Source organism: Ranitomeya variabilis, chromosome 3 (assembly GCF_051348905.1).
Source record: "Ranitomeya variabilis isolate aRanVar5 chromosome 3, aRanVar5.hap1, whole genome shotgun sequence".
NCBI lineage: Eukaryota > Metazoa > Chordata > Amphibia > Anura > Dendrobatidae > Ranitomeya > Ranitomeya variabilis.
This window is the reverse complement of record NC_135234.1, coordinates 277,725,334-277,750,154: the sequence shown is the minus strand read 5'-3', so window position 1 is coordinate 277,750,154 and position 24,821 is coordinate 277,725,334. Positions and strand designations below refer to the sequence as shown.

The following is a 24,821-nucleotide window of genomic DNA, read 5'->3' as shown; positions in this document are numbered from 1 at the left end:
AAAAAGCTGCGTTTTACATGTGTTTTGCATCCATTGTGCGTTGCGTCGCCGACGCTGCACCGCACAACACAAATGTGAACGTAGCCTAAGCTGTAACATCTGGATGCTGCGTGTTTGACGCTGCGGCTCTGCGCAGCGTCAAACACGCAGCGTTCCTGAACGTGGAAACATACCCTTAAAGTGCCAGACCCATTCTGTGTCCAATGTAGCTAAGTTATTGAACTACTTACTGCAAGGCTTTACACAATAAAACTATTTTTTGTGTAAAAACAAATAAAAAACTGAGTGCAGTAAGAACTGCCAGCATGGTGACACTGCTGCAGCCTGTGAGGAATGGGCAACATGCACAGACAGCAGGAAGGGCACGGAGAGGGTTAACCAGCTGCGGAGACCGCGGGCTGCGCCCAGCACAGACACTATTTGCATTCATGAAACTTCCTGGTTCTGTACAGGTGAAGGCAGACAGTGAGGGAAGGAGGAGGAGGGCTGCGCGCGGCGCGCCCCACACCGGGAGAGGCACACCGGGAGAGGACGAGGAGCAGGACGGGCACGGTGGGCGACACTCATTAGCAGCCCTGCACCGGCACCAGGCGGGCGTGTGAGGAGAGTGCCCCGCTACAATGAGTGACAAGTCCAGCTTCCTGCACATCGGGGACATCGTGTCCCTGTACGCTGAGGGCACAGTATGCGGCTTCATCAGCACCCTGGGGTAAGTGTGCCAGCTGCCAGTGTGGGCAGCACAGAAGGAAAGTTTGGGCGAGTGATGTCATGGCATGTGTGTGAGTTAATCCTGGTAGTATTTGCCCGTTACACATGGACAGTACTTGGTGAGGATCTGCCATGTTGCTGGGCATGTCCCTAAGTTCCATGTTAGTTGTATCTTTAGGAAATTGCACCCCTGAGTGGTGAGCGCCAATAACGAAGCGCCAGGCCTGGCATGTTGGTATCTGGACTGCCATCTGCACTGAGATGGCAGGAGGTCCTTAGTCTACCAGTGCGTGTCCGATAGGAATCAGGCCGGGCACTACACGTGGTCTGAGGTTTGGCGCCTGTCGTGTTGTGTCTTGTCTAGAAACACCATCATATGATTCGATGCAATGTGCCACGAAGCGAACGCATGACCAAAGTCACCATGAAGCCATGTCCTGAAGAACCGTTCTACAGTATATGTCCTAAAGATAGTGCATCAATATCAAAGTAATGGGCGACCACCGTAAGAGTGTAGCGCACCGTAACGGCAGCATTAGTCGTCCATGAAACTTGGCCTGAGTGTGGACCACAATGAATGGACGGCTCTTCAGACCTATTATATTTATCTATTTTACTCCCTTATATAGCGCCATTAATTCCAAAGCACTTTACTTACATTATTGGCACTGTCCCATTGGGGCTCACAATCTAAATTCCCTATCAGTATGTCTTTGGAGTGTGTGAGGAAACTGGAGACCCCGGAGGAAACCCAAGCAAACAAGGGGAGATCATACAAACTCCTTGCAGATGTTGTCCTTGGTGGGATTTGAACCTAGGAGCGCTGCAGTGCTAACCACTGTGCCACCGTGCTGACTACGAGGCTGTGGCATTTGGTTCGGGAGACCCCTGGACGGTCTGTGCATTGCGGTCAGTGCTCGGACCAGTTTCATGGACTTCTGAAGCCGCATTAAAAGTTTTATCACCTGTCCACAGAATAGATGATAGATGTCTAATTGCTTGAGGTCCGACCACTGGGACATAGTACAGTGCTCTGCGATCTCTGTCAGACCTGTGGACAATGAATGCACCCGGCCATATTAACCCATAACCCGTCCAAAAGGTGTTCAGTTATTTTTGGCCCCCATTTCACTTTGATCTTTCACCCTTCTACAGCTGACAGCTGGATCCTGGTACCATAGGTGTCAGACCACAGTGTATAGTCCTGTAGCCATATAAGCACTGTTCTTTCTGGTCCCATCAACACATGAGAACATCTGAGCACATGCAATCAATGCCACAACTAAACTGTGTGGCTACTACAGGTATAGTAGGGGATGAGGCGGCACAATAATGCTCTTCTGTGACCAGTGCGCTAATGGTCCACTGTGCTGGAAAGATATCTACAAACTTATTGCTATGGAGCAAAGTGCAAAGACCCATTGGAGCCCTTGGCTTAGTTTACAGTATGTAACAGCTTGTAAGCAGAAATATACTTTACGGGCCCCGGGTTTCTGTAGGGCCCCTGGTTTCAGTCTAGCCAGTCTTATACATAATGCAGCCCCGGGTGTACAAACGTGATCACATCCCATTTAAATGGGGACATCATGCCCCAGTTTTCGTGATAAGACTGAGCTCTCCCTTCCTCTGGGTCTGGATAGAGCAGCATGCACAGTGTCGCTTCCTAGGGAATGAAAAAGAGAGCAGAGTGCAATGAACGAACTTTTCTACCCCGGCGCTTACACACTGAATTAAGCATCAGGGTTGGTGGTGGTCCCAGGAGTTTGGCCTACAGAGATCACTCATCACCCACCCTGTGGAGAGGAGGTCATAGGAAAACCCCTATAAAAAACTAGTTAGTGCAGTTTCAATTGGAAAAGTGGAAAAGGGGTTAGCCTAAGAAATGTGTAAGTTATCATTACAGCGAGTGGGAATACGGGAGTTTTGGAAAGTATGTAGGTGTTAACATTCTTCAGTGCAACCGCACAGTGAGTAAATAGTGAGGATTCCGCCAATATTTGGCAGGAGCACTGCACAATGAGTTTACAGGGTGCGGTGCTGCGATATTGTGCCATAAAACACATGCACATATTACTGTGTGACTGCTCGCATGTGTAACATTGTAGCTGCATTTTCTGAAGACTTTGTCATATTGATATGTCCAAGTTGTAAGAACCCCATCAAGTGTTAGTATGAAGAACCAGAAGATGTCTTCAGCTGATTCCGGGTCCTCAAGCAGAGCAGCCCTCGAAGAACATCTGCCACTTTACTTTAGTGACCTGGCATTGTTATGTTTCAAAAATGTAATGAAAGTGCAGTTACTCTTTAAGAATACAGCATATTGTGTGTGACTATGTATGAATGTATTGGTATTATGTAGGCGGCTTAGAGCAGATGTGTCAATATATTTCACAATACACACTTTTGTATTGTACAATTTTTGCACATATTTTATCTCCTCCTCTGTAAGAACTATAACTTTTTTATTTTGCTGCCAACATAGTCATATCAGGGATTATTTTTCATTTGACTAGTTGTAGTTTTGAATGCCACCTTCTAATTTACTATTCCATATACTGAAAAATGGGAAAGTGTTCAAAAATGCAAAAAAAACCCCATGAATTCACCATTTTTTTTCATTATGTTTACGGTGTTTACTATTCAAAACCTAAGATAAAAACAAAATGAGCAAATACACTGCAGTTAATAAATAAATAGCAATAGTGCATGAAAATAACGTAAGGTTCTTAGTTAACATAATTTTGAGCAACAAAAAAAAACCGCAAAAACCATCCCACCATGTCAACGTGACCCTGATCAGAGGGTCCTAACCTCTAGTATTAAAATCTTACCATATGTCAAATGACGAAAATGTGAAAAAGGGCCAAGCAGGACCAAGACCAGGACTAATGGACACCCTGCCATGGAGAGCTACACTCACCGGCCACTTTATTAGGTACACCATGCTAGTAACGGGTTGGACCCCCTTTTGCCTTCAGAACTGCCTCAATTCTTCATGGCATAGATTCAACAAGGTGCTGGAAGCATTCCTCAGAGATTTTGGTCCATATTGACATGATGGCATCACACAGTTGCCGCAGATTTGTCGGCTGCACATCCCAAAGATGCTCCATACAAGGCAGGATGGATCCATGCTTTCATGTTGTTTACGCCAAATTCTGACCCTACCATCCGAATGTCGCAGCAGAAATCGAGACTCATCAGACCAAGCAACGTTTTTCCAATCTTCTACTGTCCAATTTCGATGAGCTTGTACAAATTGTAGCCTCAGTTTCCTGTTCTTAGCTGAAAGGAGTGGTACCCGGTGTGGTCTTCTGCTGCTGTAGCCCATCTGCCTCAAAGTTCGACGCACTGTGCGTTCAGAGATGCTCTTAGGCCTACCTTGGTTGTAACGGGTGGCGATTTGAGTCACTGTTGCCTTTCTATCAGCTCGAACCAGTCTGCCCATTCTCCTCTGACCTCTGGCATCAACAAGGCATTTCCGCCCACAGAACTGCCGCTCACTGGATTTTTTTTCTTTTTCGGACCATTCTCTGTAAACCCTAGAGATGGTTGTGCGTGAAAATCCCAGTAGATCAGCAGTTTCTGAAATACTCAGACCAGCCCTTCTGGCACCAACAACCATGCCACGTTCAAAGGCACTCAAATCACCTTTCTTCCCCATACTGATGCTCGGTTTGAACTGCAGGAGATTGTCTTGACCATGTCTACATGCCTAAATGCACTGAGTTTCCGCCATGTGATTGGCTGATTAGAAATTAAGTGTTAACAAGAAGTTGGACAGGTGTACCTAATAAAGTGGCCGGTGAGTGTATGTATACAGTGGGTACGGAAAGTATTCAGACCCCATTAAATTTTTCACTCTTTGTTTCATTGCAGCCATTTGGTAAATTCAAAAAAGTTTATTTTTATTTTACTCATTAATGTACACTCTGCACCCCGTCTTGACTGAAAAAAAACAGAAATGTAGTAATTTTTGCAAATTTATTAAAAAGAAAAACTGAAATATACATGGTCATAAGTATTCAGACCCTTTGCTCAGTATTGAGTAGAAGCACCCTTTTGAGCTAGTACAGCCATGAGTCTTCTTGGGGAATGATGCAACAAGTTTTGCACACCTGGATTTGGGCATCCTCTGCCATTCTTCCTTGCAGATCCTCTCCAGTTCGATCAGGTTGGATGGGGAACATTGATGGACAGTCATTTTCAGGTCTCTCCAGAGATGCTCAATTGTGTTTAGGTCAGGGCTCTGGCTGGGCCAGTCAAGAATGGTCACAGAGTTGTACTGAAGCGACTTCTTTGTTATTTCAGCTGTGTGCTTAGGGTCATTGTCTCATTGGAAGGTGAACCTTCGGCCGAGTCTGAGGTCCAGAGTACTCTGGAAGAGGTTGTCATCCAGGATATCTCTGTACTTGGCCGCAATCATGTTTCCTTCAATGACAACCAGTCATCCTGTCCCTGCATCTGAAAAACACCCCCATAGCATGATGCAGCCACCACCATGTTTCACTATTGGGATTGTATTGGGCAGGTGATGAGCAGTGCCTGGTTACCGCTTAGAATTATCACCAAAAAGGCAGCACGGTGGCTCAGTGGATAGCACTGCAGCCTTGCAGCGCTGGGGTCCTGGGTTCAAATCCCACCAAGGACAACATCTGCAAGGAGTTTGTATGTTCTCCCTGTGTTTGTGTGGGTTTCCTCCGGGTTCTCCGGTTTCCTCCCACATTCCAAAGACATACTGACAGGGATTCTAGATTGTGAGCCCCATCGGGGACAGCGATTATAATGTGTGCAAACTGTAAAACGCTGCGGAATATGTTAGCGCTATATAAAAATAAAGATTATTATTAAAAAGGTCTATCTTTGTCTCATCCGACCAGAGAATCTAATTTCTCATAGTCTGGGAGTCCTTCATGTGTTTTTTTTTTTTTAGCAAACTCTATGCTAGCTTTCATATGTTTTGCACTGAGGAGAGGCTTTCGTTGGGCGACTCTGTCATAAAGGCCCGACTGATGGAGGGCTGCAGTGATAGTTGACTTTGTGGAACTTCTTCCATCTCCCTACCTGCATGCATCTCTGGAGTAGAGATGAGCGGTGTTCGAGTCAAACTGTTCGCCAATTACAAATTCGAGCTGTTTTGGGCAGTGTTCGAGTCATTCGACGAACCCGAACAATTTGCTTAAAATTCGGCTGTTCGAGTTTCTGTTCGATAACTGTTCGTTCACCAAAAGCCTAGCTTGATTTGCACATTAAAACTGTTTATCATTGTTAATGGACTATTTCAGTGTATAGTGGGCGGGGGATAGATCTGTGCTGAATTAGCGCCGATCTCCATTTTTTTTTCTTTCCCGCATTTACAGAGGGGCGGTGCAGTCTCTCAGCCTATCAGCAGTGCACACACACACACAGCAATGTGCATGTGATGCACACAAGCAAGGGCATGTGTCATTGGCTATGTATGTCACATTTCCTTGCCCTATAAGAACCAGCCATTTGCCCCGTCGCCACCATTTCCTCACTGCTGCAGCTTAGTGTTAGACGGCACCGCTGCTGCTGTGGGCGCTATACAGACTAAGAGTGTTTTTTGGAGCGAATTGTCAGAGAGATAGGTTTAGGGAGTCGGGACTAATTGTAATATCAGCCCTTTTCAGGGTAGGTTACAGCAGTTCATAGCACTGTTTGCCAGGCAGGTCTTAGCCAGTGCTGTGCAAGTGTTAGTCACAGCATTTGGTGTAATCTAGCTCAGCCAATCCTTTTGGGCTAGTAGCATTGTCTGATAGTCAACTGAGTAGCCCGCCTGTGAAGCTAGCTACACCGCCTGTGTATCTCAATTTGTACTGCATCTAATCCAGTAAATCGTTTTGGCTTAGTAGCAGTGTCTGCACGTCAGCAGAGTAGCCCGCCTGTGAAACAAACTATACCGCCTGTGTATCTCAATTTTCACTGCATCTAATCCAGTTAGTAGTTTTGGGCCTAGGAGCAGTGTCTGCACGTCAGCAGAATAGCTCGCCTGTGAAACTAACTACACTGCCTGTGTATCTCTATTTTCACTGCATCTAATCCAGTTAACAGTTTTGGGCCTAGGAGCAGTGTCTGCACGTCAGCAGAGTAGCCCGGCTGTGAAACAAACTATACCACCTGTGTATCTCTATTTTCACTGCATCTAATCCAGTCAACAGTTTTAGGCCTAGTACCACAGTTTGGCCACTCAGTTCTGCTCGGTTTTCTTCCATCGGTTGTTGTGCCAACAACTACAGATACAGAGTTGCCAATTAGTTAAGCACTAAAATGAGTGGCAAAAGGCCTGCTGCTGGTGGAATGGGGAATAGGCGTGTTGGAAAGGGAAAAAAAGGTTGTGTCCTTGGGGTAGGTGGTAAAGCAACAGTAACATCTGCAGAAGAAAGACCATCTTCCAGCCAAAGAAAGATGTCTACTTCTTTTCGTGGACAATCTGATATGATCCCTTTCTTACGACCATCGCTACAAGCATCGCCAAAAATTCCAGATGAGGCACAAAAACAGCAGGTGCTTGAACGGATATCAAGTCCTCATTCAAGTGGGCTCTCCTCCATGTCAACTTCAACATCACAACTACTCCAGTCCTCGGAGTTGTCACCCCAGTCACACTTGCTTCCTCACAGCTCCCAAGTCTCCAGCTGCCCGTCTGAGCATGGGGTAACACACATGGTTGAGTCTGTAGAGCTGTTTACGCATACTATAGCCTGGGAATCAGAGGTCTGCTCCAGAGCTTCTGTGAATCCAGACGAGGAAATTATCTGCACTGATGCCCAGAATCTTTGTCAGTCGGATCCAGGCCCAGATGAAGAAGGTTCTGAGCATAATGTAGACTCTCGTTCCCAAACTGTAACTCCTGTTGGTGGAGACAGTGAGGAAGATGATGATGAGACTGAGATACCTGATTGGAACGAAAACTTGACTTTTCGGTCGGCGCAGGAAGAGGATGGCTCTGAGGACGACGGGTGTGAGAACACACAGGATGATGATGACGAGGTTGTAGACCCCACTCACTGTCAGCCCCCAGTCCGCCAGTCCATGAGGTCAGCAGAGGAGGTGGAGGAGGATGCTAGTGACGAGTCTGACGACGAGGTAACAGTGCGCCTTCATGGACAGAGACGGAGTACTGGAAGCACGTCAACAACTGCATCCTCAACCCCAACTGTGCCTCAGACCAGAAGTCGTGGTGGCTCTTCAGGTCGCACGGGTTTTAAGCCTTGCATAGTCTGGGCATTTTTTGACATCGCAAAGGATGACCCAACTCATGTTGTCTGTAAGATTTGTCAACAAAATCTCAGTAGAGGCCAAAAAATCACTAGCTTGAGTACTTCATGCATGAACCGTCACATGGATATGAGGCATAAGTTGCAGTGGGAAGCTCACTGTGCTACAATGCGGCCTAGTGGGCCGGGTCAACCACCGTCTGCCCCATCAAGTGCATCCACGTCCTCTTCATCCTCTGTGACTGTGGGGACAGCAGTCGCACTTGGTTTTGGATGCAGACCTTCCACCTCTTTACCAGCAACAGCCAGTGTGATTGGCAGGTCATCAGGACATTTGCAAGTGGAAACACCTGCTGGTGTTGAGCGCTCTCCGACATCGACACCGCATTTTGATCAAAGCAACATAACATCTCCGCCTGCACCTTCCTCACAGACCAGCAGTTTGCCGAGGACACCCTACTCAACTCCGTCTAAGCACGGCAGCCAGCCCTCAGTCCCTCAGATGTGGACAAGTAAGACCATTTCCTCCTAGCCATGACAAAGCTAAGAGGTTGAATTTCCCCATCTGCAAGCTGTTGGCTACAGAAATGCTGCCTTTCTGCCTGGTGGACACACAGGATTTTCGAGACCTTGTGTCCGTCGCAGTGCCCCAGTACCAGATGCCCAGTCACCACTACTTCTCAAAGAAAGCTGTGCCTGCACTACACCAGCATGTCGCACACAACATCACCGCTTCCTTGAGAAACTCTGTGTGTGACAGGGTGCATTTCACCACAGACACTTGGACGAGTAGACATGGACAGGGACGTTACATGTCGGTGACTGGGCACTGGGTAACTACGGCGACATCAGGAGAGGGGGCTACTGTCCAAGTCTTGCCGTCCCCACGAGTTGCTCGTCGATCCTCTGCATCTAGAAGTTCCTCCACTGCTTCTGCCTCCTCAACCTCCTCTCGGTCCTCCACCTGCACCCAAAGCCTATCTGGTAATGCCACCCGCATTGTAACTGCGCAGAAGGAATCCTGCACACCTCCTCACTATGCTGTCACCAGGGCTCAACGGCATCAGGCAGTGTTTACATTGAAATGTGTGGGAAATGTGAGACACACAGCTGAGGAGTTGTGGGCAGCTCTGGAGACCGAGTTCCATCAATGGTTGTCTCCACTCAACCTGCAGCCAGGGAAGGCTGTGTGCGACAATGCTGCAAATCTGGGTGCGGCCCTTCGCCGGGCAATGTCACACACGTGCCTTGTATGGCTCACGTTTTGAACCTGGTTGTCCAGCAATTTTTATCCCACTATCCCGGACTAGATGGGCTTCTGCAGAGGGCACGGTCGCTGTGTGCTCACTTCCGCCGTTCGCATCCCTCAGCTCGACGACTTGCATCTCTACAGAAGTCGTTGGGCCTGCCAGTTCACCGGCTGAAATGCGATGTGCCCACACAGTAGAATTCAACTCTGCACATGTTGCAGCGACTGTGGCAGCACCGACGAGCTCTGGTGCAGTACGTTATGACGTATAGCCTGGGCCAACGAGCTCAAGAGGTGGGGCAAATCACGCTGCAGGAGTGGTCTCAGATCAGGGACCTATGCACCCTTCTGCACAGTTTTGAAATAGCAACGAAGATGTTTAGTGCTGACGATGCCATTATCAGCATGACCATTCCGGTGATTTACATACTGGAGCACACCTTACACAGTGTCCGGAGTCAGGTGGTGGAACAAGAGGAGGAGGAGGAGGAACAGGAGGAGTCGTATGCGGAAGGGATCATATCTCCAAGGTCAAGAAGGTTGGCAGCACCAAGGCGGCTGGCATTGGAGGCTGGGGGAGAGGGATTACTGAGGGCGCATGGTAGCAGCCAAACTGTTGAGGAAGGTGCAGGAGGCGAGGAAGAAGTGGAGGACGAACTGGCACTGGGCATGGAAGACTCATCAGATGAGGGAGACCTTGATCAAATTTCTGTTGTACGAGGTTGGGGGGAGAGGGCAGACAAAGGAAGCATGATTCTCACCTCGCCACCACCAAGACAACAAGGACTTAGTCCTCCTGGATGCGCAAGACATGAGTGCCTTCTTGCTGCACTACCTGCAACATGACCCCTCGGATTGTCAGAATCCGAAGTAATGCCGACTACTGGGTTGCCACACTCTTAGATCCCCGGTACAAAAGCAAATTTGGTGAAATAATTCCTGCCATAGAAAGGGATTCACGCTTGCAGGAGTATCAGCAGAGACTGTTACAGAATCTAACTGTCACGCCGTAAACGGCGATAAAGGGGCAGGACGGCGTACTGGGACCCGCACCTGACCCTGCCACAATAATGGGGCCCTGGCTTTCTCTTATCTCAGGGGTACCTATGATGGTTAGGAGGCCTGAGCCGCCAGCGTATCCCTGTCTCCTGAGTTGACCCTATCAGGGGCCCCATCTCCCCCCAAAGGAGGTGGACTACACCAGTGTAACTATAACAAATAACAGGGTAAACAGACAAGGTAACTAAAAGTCTCAAACTCACCAAATGCTCACACAACCACAGAGGAAACACAGAGAAGGGAAGAGAAGGAATAAACTAGGAAGGAAAACAGGTTTACATGCAACCAAAACAGCAGACACCAATCTCTGTAAATAAACCTCCAACTGTAACACTACCCTCCTTCAACCTCCAAGCCAGGCAGTAGAACTGATCACTGACAAAAGCTGAAGTCAGGACTGGGTCTATATAGAGGATCAGATTACAAGATCCACTTCAGCTGAGAGACCCAGCTCTCAGCAACACAGCAATAAGGTTAACTCCTGCACTGCTAGCACAAAGCAGCCAGGTCAGAATACGGGTGAAGAGCTTGTGTTCACTGCGTGTGAACGAGGCCCAGAACGCTGCGGTTCTCTGGAACCTCTCAGTCTCGGAAGCCCCGTGACAGTACCCCCCTTCTACGAGGGACCTCCGGAACCTCAGGACCAGGTTTCTCAGGATGAGCTGCATGAAATGCCCAAACCAACCTAACCACATGGACATCGGCAGCAGGTACCCACGTCCTTTCCTCAGGACCATACCCTCTCCAGTGTACCAGATATTGTAAGGATCGACGAACTAAACGAGAATCCATAACCCTGGAAATCTGGAACTCGAGATTTCCATCAACAAGGACCGGAGATGGAGGTGAAGGGGACTGATTGGATGGTGCCACAACCTTTTTGAGTAAAGAGCGATGAAAAACATTATGGATCTTGAATGACTGAGGCAAAGCCAACCGAAAAGCAACGGAATTAACGACGGCCACAATCCTATAAGGGCCAATGAACCTAGGGCCCAATTTCCATGAGGGAACTCTCAGCTTAATATTTTTCGAGGACAACCAAACCCAATCACCCACACACAGGTCCGGACCTTCCACATGTCTCTGATCAGCCGCATTCTTATACCTGGAACCCATCCTCTTCAATTTATCAAGAACCCCTTGCCATACGGACGTGATGGATCAAGAAAACCTCTCCTCTTCAGGAACACCTGAGGAATCCCTCCTATTAAATGAACTAGACTGAGGATGAAAACCATATGCCCCGAAAAACGGGGACTTACCAGTAGACTTATGAGTACGATTGTTTATAGCAAATTCTGCTAACGGCAAGTACTTAACCCAGTCCTCCTGATTCTCTGAGATGGAACACCTGAGAGAAGTCTCAAGATTTTGATTTACACGTTCAGTCTGACCATTGGATTGAGGATGAAAAGCTGAAGAAAACGACAAATGAGTCCCCAGCCGGCCGCAAAAGCCCTCCGAAACTTAGAAATAAACTGCACCCCACGGTCTGAGACAATGTCTGAAGGAATACCATGCAGTCTCACAACCTCCTTTATAAAGACCTGTGCCAGAGTCTTAGCATTTGGTAATGCGGGGAGCGCAATGAAATGAGACATCTTGCTAAATCTATCAACTACGACTAAGATAACTGTATTACCCTCCGAAACTGGTAAGTCAGTGATGAAATCTATTGACAAATGAGTCCAAGGTCTTCTGGGAATCTTCAAAGGTTGGAGAGACCCAGATGGGCGAGAACGAGAGGACTTGGAACGCGCACACACTGCAGGCAGCGACATATTCTTGTACATCATGTCTTACCCCAGACCACCAAAAACGCCGAGTGAGTAGGTCCGCGGTAACCTTACTTCCAGGGTGTCCGGCCAAAACCGAGTCATGATACTCATTTATGACCCTGAGACGGAGATTAGCAGGAACAAAAAGTTTACCTGATTGACAGGCTGCTGGGGCATCCTCCTGTGCCTCTACCACCTCTTTCTCAAGATCAGAATTAATTGCGGCGACAACTACATTCTTCTGTAGTATAGGTCCTGGTTCACAATTATCCCCATTCCCCCGGGAAACAACAAGATAACGCATCAGCCTTGATATTCTTATTACCTGGCCGGTATTTAATGTAGAAATTGAACCTGGAGAAGAACAGAGACCACCTTGCCTGCCTAGGTGTAAGACGCTTTGCAGATTCTAAATATAACATTATTGTGATCTGTGATCACCATGACAGGGTGAAGTGCTCCCTCCAAAAAATGACGCCATTCCTCAAATGCCCATTTAATTGCCAACAGCTCCCTGTTACCAATGTCATAATTCTTCTCCGTAGGAGATAATTTTCTCAAGAAAAATGCACACGGACACCACTTACTCGGAGAAATCCCCTGAGACAATACCCACCCCTACCTCAGAGGCATCCACCTCTACCACAAATGGCTGAGTAATGTCAGGCTGTATCAATATGGGTACAGTGGAAAAACACTTTTTCAAAGTTTCAAAAGCTTTACTGGCCGCACTGGACCATGCGGAGAAATCCGTGCCTCTCTTGGTCATGTCTGTCAATGGTTTGGCTATCACTGAAAAGTCTTTAATGAATTTGCAATAGAAATTTGCAAAACCTAAAAACCTCTGTAAAGCCTTAACCCCTTCCCGACATGTGACGGTATAGTACGTCACATGTCGGGACCCCCGCTTTGATGTGCGCTCCGGCGGTGAGCGCACATCAAAGTCGCGACATGTCAGCTGTTTTTTACAGCTGACATGTGCGCGCAATAGCGGCGGGTGAAATCGCGATCACCCGCCGCTATTAACTAGTTAAATGCCGCTGTCAAACGCAGACAGCGGCATTTAACTACCGCATCCGGCCGGGCGGCCGGATATGAGCGCATCGCCGACCCCCGTCACATGATCGGGGGTCGGCGATGCTTGTACATTGTAACCATAGAGGTCCTGGAGACCTCTATGGTTACTGATCGCCGGTGGCTGTGAGCGCCACCCTGTGGTCGGCGCTCACAGCACACCTGCATTTTAGCTACATAACAGCGATCTGATGATCGCTGTTATGTAGCAGAGCCGATCGGGCTGTGCCTGCTTCTAGCCTCCCATGGAGGCTATAGAAGCATGGTAAAAGTTAAAAAAAAAAGTAAAAAAAAATGTGAAAAAAATAAAAAAAATATAAAAGTTTAAATCACCCCCCTTTCGCCCCAATCAAAATAAATCAATAAAAAAAAACCCAACCTACACATATTTGGTATCGCCGCGTTCAGAATCGCCCGATCTATCAATAAAAAAAAAGCATTAACCTGATCGCTAAACGGCGTAATGAGAAAAAAAATCAAAACGCCAGATTTACGTTTTTTTGGTCGCCACGACATTGTATTAAAATGCAATAACGGGCGATCAAAAGAACGTATCTGCACCAAAATGCTATCATTAAAAATGCCAGCTCGGCACGCAAAAAATAAGCCCTCACCTGACCCCAGATCACGAAAACTGGAGACGCTACGAGTATCGGAAAATGGCGCAATTTTGTTTTGTTTTGTTTTTTGCAAAGTTTGGAATTTTTTTTCACCACTTAAGTGAAAAACAACCTAGTCATGTTATGTGTCTATGAACTCGTACTGACCTGGAGAATCATAATGGCAGGTCAGTTTTAGCATTTAGTGAACCTAGCAAAATAGGCAAGCAAAAAACAAGTGTGGGATTGCACTTTTTTTGCAGTTTCACTGCACTTGGAATTTTTTTCCCGTTTTCTAGTACACGACATGGTAAAACCAATGATGTCGTTCAAAAGTACAACTCGTCCCGCAAAAAATAAGCCCTCACATGGCCAAATTGACGGAAAAGTAAAAAAGTTATGGCTCTGGGAAGGAGGGGAGCGAAAAACGAAAACGGAAAAACGGAAAAAGCTCCGGGGGTGAAGGGGTTAAGGTCCTCAGGACGATCCCACTCCAAGACCGCCCTGACCTTAGCCAGGTCCATACGAAAACCTGTGGAGGATAAGAAATAACCTAGAAACGGAATCTCTTTGACCGCGAACATGCATTTCTCCAGTTTGGCAAACAGTTTATTGTCCCTGAGTACCTGAAGGACCTGCCGTACGTGATCCTGATGAGACTCGAGGTCAGGGGAATAAATTAAGATGTCATCGAGATATACCACCACAAACCTACCTATTAAGTGACTAAATATATCATTGACAAAATGTTGAAACACGGCAGGAGCATTACTTAACCCAAAAGGCATAACCAAGTTCTCTTAATGTCCCTCTGGAGTATTAAACGCCGTCTTCCATTCATCCCCCTCCTTCATCCGAATGAGATTATATGCCCCCCTGAGATCTAATTTGGAGAACCATTTAGCCCCCACAATTTGGTTAAAGAGGTCCGGAATAAGAGGAAGCGGGAAAGAATCCCGGACCGTAATCTGATTCAATTCACGGAAGTCTAAGCATGGGCGTAAACCCCCGTCTTTCTTCTTAACAAACAAGAACCCGGCAGCAATGGGTGATGACAAGGGTCTGATATGACCCTTGGCCAGACTTTCCATGATATAATCCTACATGGCCTGTCTCTCTGGGGCAGAGATGTTGTATGGCCTACTTTTAGGCAGTTTAGCACCAGGAATGAGACATACGATGCAATCATAAGGACGGTGTGGAGGTAGCTCTCGACTCCCCTCCTCAGAGAATACATCCTCAAAATCTGAGATGAACTCAGGCAAAACCTGAGAACTCAATCCGGCCAGCCGAGTACCTAGGCAATGTTCCTGACAAAACTCACTCCATTTAGTAATCTCCGGAGTCTGCCAGTCTAACATCGGGTTGTGTAACGTGAGCCATGGTAAACCGAGAACTACAGGCGATGGCAAACCCCCCCAACACATAACAATCTAAAGACTCAGAGTGTAACTCCCCTATATGTAGGCTCACCCCACGGACGATCTGCGTGAAAGTTCCCTGACTCAAAGGTGCAGAATCAATAGCAATTATAGGTATGGGTCTAGACAACTCTTGAGTCTTAAGCCCATGTGCCTGAACAAACCCAGCATCAATTAAATTAAACCCTGCCGCAGAATCCAGAAAGGCAGAGATATTGAACCTACTTTTACCAAGACGAATCTCGGCTGGTAGGAAAAATTGAGGTTTACCTAAGGAGGAAATTAGTACACCCGAGTTGCCAACCTCCCCGCAACCCGGGCTCAATAGTTTTCCGGCGGTTGTTTTCTATATGGACACACACTCACATAATGACCTCTTCTGCCACAAAAAAAACATGCACCCTCCTTACGCCGTACTACTGCAGCCAGTAGAATGAGAAGCGCCACCCAACTGCATAGGTTCTCCTAGAGACTCAGATTCTGATGAGTCCAAATCTGAATTGCCCTTGAATAGCGGCGTTTCCTTAAGTCTCTGGCGCAGGCGGCGGTCTACAAGGATCGCAAGAGACATAGCTGCCTCCAGTGTGGTTGGTGTCTCCTGTAGGGCGAAAGCATCCCTTACTTTGTTAGATAGACCCTGATAGACTTGACTGCGGAGTGCAGGGTCATTCCACTTTGTGTCAGTAGCCCATCTCCGAAACTCAGAGCAGTACTCCTCTACTGGCCGGTTTACCTGTGTAAGATGGCGTATAGTGGACTCAGCGAGGGAGACGCCGTCAGGATCATCATACACTTGACCTAAAGCTCGAAAAAACTCCTCGACAGTCCGTAACGGCAAAGCGTGAATGGGAAGTGAAAATGCCCAGGCCTGAGGGTCACCTTGTAGGACGCACAGCCAACGCCTAGAGAGGATGGTACAAGAGTATCTCCAAGTTAACATCAATGCCATGACTGTGGAACTGGACCCTTGCTCATTTTGGGCTTCGAATCTTGAAAAATGGCCTGAGCTCGCCACTCACGCCTTGGAGATCTTGTCGTGCCCCGCAGCCAGCGTTCTCTCTGAACGTGTGTTCAGCGCTGCTGGTGGTGTGCTGACAGATAAGCGCATGCGGCTGTCCAGTGACAATGTAGACAGACTAACGTTCATCAAGATGAAAAAATCCTGGATCCTCAAGGACTTTTCCAGGAAGTCCCCCTGACAGCACTCTGGAGGACGTTCTCCTCCTCCTTGCAGGGACAGGAAAAACAACACGAGAGGTTAAAAGGACCCACTCCGCCCCCTTTCCTTCAGTGTTTTTCCTGTCCCTGCATGGAGGGACACACGGGAGTCAGCATAAGCTTACCGGACCGGAGGGCTCAGGGGGATCGTGCGGCTGGTCCAATATCTTTCCCCCTCGTTGGTAGCCCAGGGCGGGAGTCCCTCTGCCCAGAGACCAGTCGGGGGGGCTCTCGGCTCAGGCACCATGCTGGAGAAGAGGCGCCGGCGCCAGGAAGGAGAAGAGGCACGGGAACCCACATGCTCACACACGAGCATGGAGGGGTCAGCAGAACCTCTGGAGACCAGCGTGCGTTCCACTGTGTGGAACGCGGAAGTAAGTGATCAGAGTAGTCGAAACGTCATTTCCAGTGACGTCGGCGGACGTAATCTCCGGTGACATCGGCGGCCTAGCAGGCGTTCCACGGTGTGGAACACAGAAATAGTCGTAATCGAGCGCTGATCCAGGTGATAGCAGCGCATGGTCGTCCAGCGTTCCACAGCGGGAGGAGCGGCGGGCACCAGATTTGAATTAGGTCGCACAGACTTTCGACCACAGGGATTCGTGGTAACTCAGTCCAGAGTCACGAGGTGGCGCAGGGACTGGAGCTGAGGTTCTGCAATGCCGGAGACAAAGGGTGAGTGCAGCGGTGCTGCTATATCCTTCTGTCAGAGGATGTCACATTTACACAGGCCTGATTGTTTTTTTTTAACAGAGGATATGGAACTCAGGAGTGAGAAGGCGGGGGTAAGTGTGCATAGCGTGGATGTACCTACTCACATATTTCTAGACACTTAGCAGTACCCATTCTTATGCTTAGGATAAGGAGGTTCCGCAGACATCCCTCCCAGCGACAAAAAAGTCAGGAAAGGCTTTGGCAGAGTCTAGACGGTGCTCCATATGTCATGTAAAGCTGCCTGAAGCATATAAGAAAGATCTTTGCAGATCCTGTATCTCTAAGGTTGTAAGAGAGGAACAACCATTATTCTTATCAGAGATGAGGAATCTAATTCGGGAGGAGGTACAAAGTTCGTTAGCTACCATGGCACAGCAGTATCCATCCAGCCTAAGTCCGAGTCGCAAGAGACCGCGAATGGACCCAGAACAAGGGGATATGGATATTTCTTCTAAAGAAGAATCAGACTTTAGGAGTTCGGATCAGGAAGAAGGAGAACTGCCTCTAGAAGAACAGGATCAGGGAAGGAAGTTTATCTTTCCGGTGGAAGACACAGAAGAATTAGTTCAAGCAGTGAGAAATATGATGCAGATGAAGGAAGAGCCACGTCCAAAGTCCAGACAGGATTTGATCTGGATTTGGTCTTACATCTCAAAGACAGACGGTGTTCCCAGTGAGCGAACACATCAGACTTATGATATTGCAAGAATGGAAAGATGCAGAACGTAGACTGGTGATGTCGCGAGAATTTAAAGGCCGTCTACCGTTTGACCCAGAGGATATCAAAACATGGGAAGAGATCCCGAAAGTCGACGTACCTGTGGCCAAGGTTACAAAGAAAACAGCTATTCCCTTTGAGGATTCGTCAAGCCTCAGAGATGCCTTGGACCGCAAGGCAGATATTCTCTTACGTCGAGCTTGGGAAACATCGGCAGCTCTGATAAAGGCTGATATAGCTGCCACGTCAGTGGCCAGGTCCATGTATTTGTGGACGGGACAGTTGGAGCAACATTTGGTTAATAAAACCCTGCGGGCTGATATAATTTCTTCCCTACCCATCATAAAATCTGCCACAGCCTTCATGGCTGATACGTCAGCGGAATCAGTGAGATTTGCAGCCAGAAATAGTTCCTTATCTAATGCAACCTGGGCTATATGGCTTAAATCTTGGTCAGAAGATATTGCCTCTTAAAATAAGTTATGTGCAATTCCCTTTTCAGGATCCAGGGTATTTGGACAGGCATTAGATGAAATTTTAGAGTTCGCGTTGGATAATAAAAAAGGTTTTCCCGAGGATAAACCTAAGAAATTTCAGCCATTTCGGAAAAGACACCCACCTCGAAGTGCCTATAGAGGCAAACAACCTGACTATAGACAACAGTGGAGATCCGGCAGAGGTGCCTATAGAGGATCCTATGCTCAGAACAGAAGGGGAAGAAATTCCCTTTTTGGGTCAAGCTCTAGATCTAGGAGACAATGACGCCATAGGTATAGGGGGCAGGCTCAGTCTTTTTTTTGAACAACTGGAGGCGGATCACAAAGAACACAATTGTCCTCAATATAATATCTAAGGGTTACAAGATAGAACTTATATCTTCAGCACCACAGAGGTGTATCTCACCAACAATTGTGGCAAACAATTCTCCAATGTTCGCAGACCTTCAGAAACTGTTCAGCTCTCAGGTCATAGTGCGGGTTCCCACAGCAGAAATAGGCAGAGGTCACTACTCTTCCCTATTCTCAATCCGAAAACCGTCAGGAGAAACACGCACGATAATAAACCTAAAACCTTTAAACGTATGCGTCAAATACAAGAGGTTCAGAATGGAATCCATAAGGTCAACCATCCACCTTATAGACAAAAATTCTGTAATGTGTACTCTTGATCTGAAGAGTGTGTATTATCAGGTTCCAATCCATTCAACTTCTCAGGAGCTTCTGATATTTTTGGTAAGATTTCCGGACCAAACCTGCCACCTCCAATTTCAGTGCCTCCCGTTCGGCCTTGCCTCAGCGCCAAGAATATTTACAAAGCTGGTTGCAGAGGTAGTGGCATACTTAAGAAACGAAGGAATTACAATGATTCCTTATTTGGACGATTTTCTCCTGGTAGCCAGAGCAAAAGACGCTTTACTCCTACACAGAGGTCGAGCTATAACAGTGTTGGAACACCTGGGTTGGGTTGTAAATCGAAAAAAGTCACACCTAAAGCCCGAGTCTTGGAAGGTATTCCTGGGAGTTCTTCTGGATGCTACTTCAAGACAATCCTTTCTACCAAGAGAAAAGCAGGAGTCAATGAGAAAGTTGATCATAGAATTCCTGAGGCATCGGGTTACTATAAGATCAGCCATGAAGATCTTGGGAAAAATGACAGCTTGTATCACTTGTGTAAGATGGGCCCAAGCTCACTCAAGATTATTACAAGATCAGGTTCTCTCGGTATGGGATCGTCGTCAGTCGTCTCTGGACAGAATAATTCGACTATCAACGGCAGTAAAAAGATCATTGCGGTGGTGGACACAATGCAGCAACCTAAGAATAGGTGTTCCATGGACTTTGACCCCTTGTGTGGTGATCACCACAGACGCCAGTCAGTGGGGATGGGGAGCGCATCTAGAAGGAACTTTCGTCCAGGGCAGGTGGCCCGAAGACATCAGCCACAAATCATCAAACTACAGAAAGCTTTATGCGGTTTGGGAGGCCCTAAGAAGAAATCATTCTCGCCTAAAGAACAAGCATGTGAAGATCCTAACAGACAACATGACAGCTGTATCCTTCATAAAACATCAGGGAGGTCCCAGACACAAACCGCTTCAAGAGTTAGCGCAAAGGATATTTGTTTGGGCAGAGAACACAGTTCTGTCAATTACAGCAGTGCACATCTCAGAATGTCCTGGCCGATTACCTGAGCAGAAAGAAAGTCTGTCCAATAGAATGGGAACTAAATCAAGAGATCTTCCAACTATTATGTCACCGTTGGGGGACTCCCAAAATAGATTTATTTGCCACAAGAAAAAATTGGAAGGTGGCCAGATTCTATTCCCTCAACCCTGCGGTCATGCCGGAAGCAGTCGACGCCTTAAGTCAAACATGGGACGAACTACTCTCTTATGCGTTTCCTCCACTAGCACTCATTCCGATGGTACTCGGAAAATTCAGGAAGACCAGGCACCAGTTCTGATGATTGTACCATTCTGGCCAAAATGAAGCTGGTTCCCGTTGCTGGGATCCATGACAACAGAGAACCCAATCAAACTTCCTCTATGGAAGGACATAATTTATCAAGGTCCTGTTTTACACCAAAACCCGGAACAAATACACCTTTCAGCATGGATCCTGAGAGGGACATTTTAAAAGCCAGAGGTTTATCCGATGAAGTCATTTTCAACCATTCAGGCTAGTCGAAAACCAGTAACTTCAGCCATTTACTACAAAATCTGGAAAAGATTCTGTATGGAGGGTGGCAGGTCAGCCGTGATGCGGATGTTCCCAGAGTTCTGGATTTTCTCCAATCCGGTTTCAATATGGGGCTTAGACCTAGTACCCTTAAGGTACAGATCTCAGCCCTCAGCACTTTCTTAGATTATCCTTTGGCCTCGCACCCGTGGATAGTTAGGTTCGTAAAAGCCATCCAGAGATTGCGTCCCACTTTTAGACAATTGACTCCCACTTGGGACTTAAATCTAGTTCTCAGGGCTCTATGTAAGAACCCTTATACCCTTGAGGAAGACATGCCTATTGTGGTTCGTACATGGAAAACAGCCTTTTTGGTAGCGATTACAACAGCCAAAAGAGTGGGGGAAATTCAAGCCCTGTCTATTAGGGATCCATACCTTCAGATTCGTGACGACCGTATAATCTTAATTAGATCCATCATTTATTCCTAAAATAGCTTCAGTACAAAACAGAAAACAGGAAATAATTTTACCCTCCTTTTGCGATAACCCCTCTAATGCAAAAGAGCAATATTTACATTCTCTTGATGTCAGACAAGCAATGCTAGACTATCTAGAAGCTACTAGTACTTGGAGAAAAGATCCCAATCTATTCATCCTTTTTGGGGGCTATAGCTAGATGGATCACTACAGTAATTGCTAAAGCCTACTCATCAGAAGGGGTAGCTTGTCCAGTAGGAATAAAAGCCCATTCTACTAGGGCCATTTAAGCATCATGGGCTGAACAGGCAGGGGCGTCACTAGAACAAATTTGTAAAGCCGCAACTTGGGCCAGGGTGAACACATTTTGCAAACATTATAAACTAGACGTGTTAGCAGCCCAGCAAACGTCATTTGGGAGAAAGGTTCTCCAGGCAGTTGTCCCACCCTAAAGGAGGTTTCTTTGGTATTCTCCAGAGTGCTGTCAGGGGACGTCCTGGAAAATGGGTATTAGACCTACCGGTAATTCGGTTTCCAGGAGTCCATCCTGACAGCACCGTTACTTCCCCCCCTATGTATACTATTTCATATGCTGTAATATGTTTTGGTTAATAAATAATTCAAATTATATCTATACATGGTGTGGTACTTGTCAAAACACTGAAGGAAAGGGGGCGGAGTGGGACCTTTTAACCTCTCGTGTTGTTTTTCCTGTCCCTGCAAGGAGGAGGAGGACGTCCTCCAGAGTGCTGTCAGGATGGACTCCTGAAAACCGAATTACCGGTAGGTCTAATACCCATTTTCTACCCCTGTCATCTTGGGGAGACTAAAAGCTTGATGATTTTTGAAAATCACCTCACCAACCGTTTTAAAAAACTCAGGCAAAATTGATGCCACTTAAGTGGTGTCTGTGGCCGAATTTTTTGAAAAAATTGAGACTCTTTTATTTAGTCCCCTTGCTGAGTTTTACATGACGTTGCCATCGTCAATTCCAGGTGGGTGGGGTCATCTGCAGAGTTGTTTACTCATACTATGGCCTGGGATTTAGAGGTCTGCTCCAAAGCTTCAGTGTCTGCTAGTCAGCAGAGTAGCCCAGCCACCCACCGCCTGTTTAACTAAGTACTATTTTTAACGGCATCTGGCCCAGGAAATCCTTTTGGGCCTAGTAGAATTTAGTGCTACTCAGCAGCGTACCCCACCCATGAAGCAAGCTACACTGCCTGTTTACCTAACTACTATTTTTTAACGGCATCTAGCCCAGGAAATCCTTTTGGGCCTAGTAGAATTTGGTGCTACTCAGCAGCGTACCCCACCCATGAAGCAAGCTACACCGCCTGTTTACCTAACTACTATTTTGTAACGGCATCTAGCCCGGGAAATCCTTTTGGGCCTAGTAGAATTTAGTGCTACTGAGCAGCATACCCCACCCATGAAGCAAGCTACACCGCCTGTTGATCTAATTACTAATTTTTAACTGCATCTAGCCCAGGAAATCGTTTTGTACCTAATAGCATTTTGTGCTAATCAGCACAGTACACCACCCATGAAGCAAGCTACACTGCCTGTTTACCTAACTACTATTTTGTAACGGAATCTAGCCCAGGAAATCCTTTTGGGCCTACTAGCAATTTCTGCTACTCAGCAGAGTACCCCACCCATGAAGCAAGCTACACCGCCTTCTTTCTTTCTCAATCTAACCCCTCGGCTCTGGGGTGTCCACTCTCCCTCCAGCTCTCTCCTTCTCACAGGTGGACTACCGTGTGTTTTCACACTGTGGCGAATCTTTTGGGCCCAGGCATAAGAAGTAGTCAAGATAATGGATAATATGTGCCGCCTTACAAACGTCCATGACGACACATTTGAGGAAGCAACTAAACGCCTCAAATAGTGAGCAGGATATGGAGCACCCCATGGGCAAACAGCGATCTATGTAGTATGCTCCTTCACAGAAGCAGCCCAATGGGAGGACACTATTCTGAGGCACAGGTAATAACCGGAACGCCCCCTCAATGTCTGTTTTGGCCATTAGGGTGCCCCTTACCAACTTCTTGACCCGCCTGATTGCCTCGTCAAAGGAGGTACAGTACATAGTACTGTACTTGGTTCCGTGTTGATGTTGTCTTTACTGACCTTCCCCTTGGATATGACAAATGGTGGATTAGTCTGAATGTATTGGGTTCATTTTTTGGCACAACTCCCAGCGGGGGTACCACTACGTCTTCTAAGGAAAGTGTTCTGAATGGACCCGCCGCCATTCTACCTAAAGATATTTATTTTTTTAGTCAAGACGTCTGGGTGTTGGTAGTGTGAGTTTAGATTTTTACTCCAGCCTTTCTTGATTTTAGAAGGGCATGACATGCCTATATCTGTGTATCCTCCTCCTTTTACTCCTCCACCTCTTTTCTTTTGCATGACTATATGTAGTTGTGACTTTTCCATGTGTTTGTTGTGTCTTCTGAGCAGCTTGTCAGCTTTTGGACACCTTTTAACGTGTTTTATATGTGTTTTCCATGTGTTTGTATGTTTGTGTTTGCCTGCCAATGGTTTCAATGGGTTTCGACGGTGTTCGTCGAACGTTCGACGAACAGTTCGTCGAATATGTCCCTGTTCGACGAACTGAACCCGAACACTGGGGAGGTGGCTCATCTCTACTCTGGAGTTCAGCTACAGTGATCTTGGGGTTCTAATTTATCTCTCTCATCAAGGCTCTTCTCCCACGATTGCTCAGTTTGGCTGGATTGCCAGGTCTAGGGGTACTGTCTCACAGTGGCACTTTTGTCGCTACCACGGTACGATCCGTGACGTTCCAGCGATATCCATATGATATCGCTGTGTCTGACACGCAGCAGCGATCAGGGACCCCGCTGAGAATCGTACGTCGTAGCAGATCGTTTGGAACTTTCTTTCGTCGCTGGATCTCCCGCTGTCATCGTTGGATCGGTGTGTGTGACACCGATCCAACGATGCGTTCGCTTGTAACCAGGGTAAACATCGGGTTACTAAGCGCAGGGCCGCGCTTAGTCACTGGATGTTTACCCTGGTTACCATCGTAAAAGTAAAAAAAAACAAACAGTACATACTCACATTCCGGTGTCCGTCAGGTCCCTCGCAGTCTGCTTCCCGCTCTGACTGACTGCCGGCCGTAAAGTAAGAGCAGAGCACAGCGGTGACGTCACTGCTGTGCTCTGCTTTCACTTTACGGCGGCACTCAGTCAGAGCGGGAAGCAGACGGCAAGGGACCTGACGGACACCAGAATGTGAGTATGTAGTGTTTTTTTTTTTTTACTTTTACGATGGTAACCAGGGTAAACATCGGGTTACTAAGCGCGGCCCTGCGCTTAGTAACCCGATGTTTACCCTGGTTACCCGGGGACTTCGGCATCGTTGGTGGCTGGAGAGCTGTCTGCGTGACAGCTCTCCAGCGACCACACAACGACTTTCCAACGATCACGGCCAGGTCGTATCGCTGGTCGTGATCGTTGGAAAGTTGCGGAGTGTGACGGTACCCTAGGAAGACTTCTCGTGGTTCCAAACTTCTTCCATTTAAGGATTATGGAGGCCACTGTGCTCTTAGGAACATTGAGTACTGCAGAAATTCTGTTGTAACCTTGGCCAGATCTGTGCCTTGCCACAATTCTGTCTTTGAGCTCCTGTGCTAGTTCCTTTGACCTCATGATTCTCATTTGGTCTGACATGCACTGTGAGCTGTGAGGTCTTATATAGACAGGTGTGTGCCTTTCCAAATCAAGTCATATCAGTTTAATTAAACACAGCTGGACTCCAATGAAGGAGTAGAACCATCTCAAGGAGGATCACAAGGAAATAGACAGCATGTGCCTTAAATATGAGTGTCTGAGCAAAGGGTCTGAATACTTATGACCATGT

At 47.2% G+C, this 24,821-nt stretch overlaps 1 protein-coding gene across 2 annotated transcripts in view; it reads left to right on the top strand.

The window, feature by feature from the left end:
- The first annotated feature begins 446 nt into the window (after positions 1 to 446).
- Positions 447 to 24,821, top strand: part of ITPR3 (inositol 1,4,5-trisphosphate receptor type 3) — an 825,364-nt gene continuing 800,989 nt past the window's right edge. The window contains exon 1 of one of the 2 annotated variants that reach the window (XM_077295501.1): positions 447 to 709. In XM_077295501.1, the coding sequence (XP_077151616.1) occupies positions 621 to 709 (89 nt within the window). In that variant the 5' untranslated portion in view covers positions 447 to 620. The remainder of the gene's footprint in view (positions 710 to 24,821) is intronic. The other variant, XM_077295502.1, reaches the window with a different exon arrangement.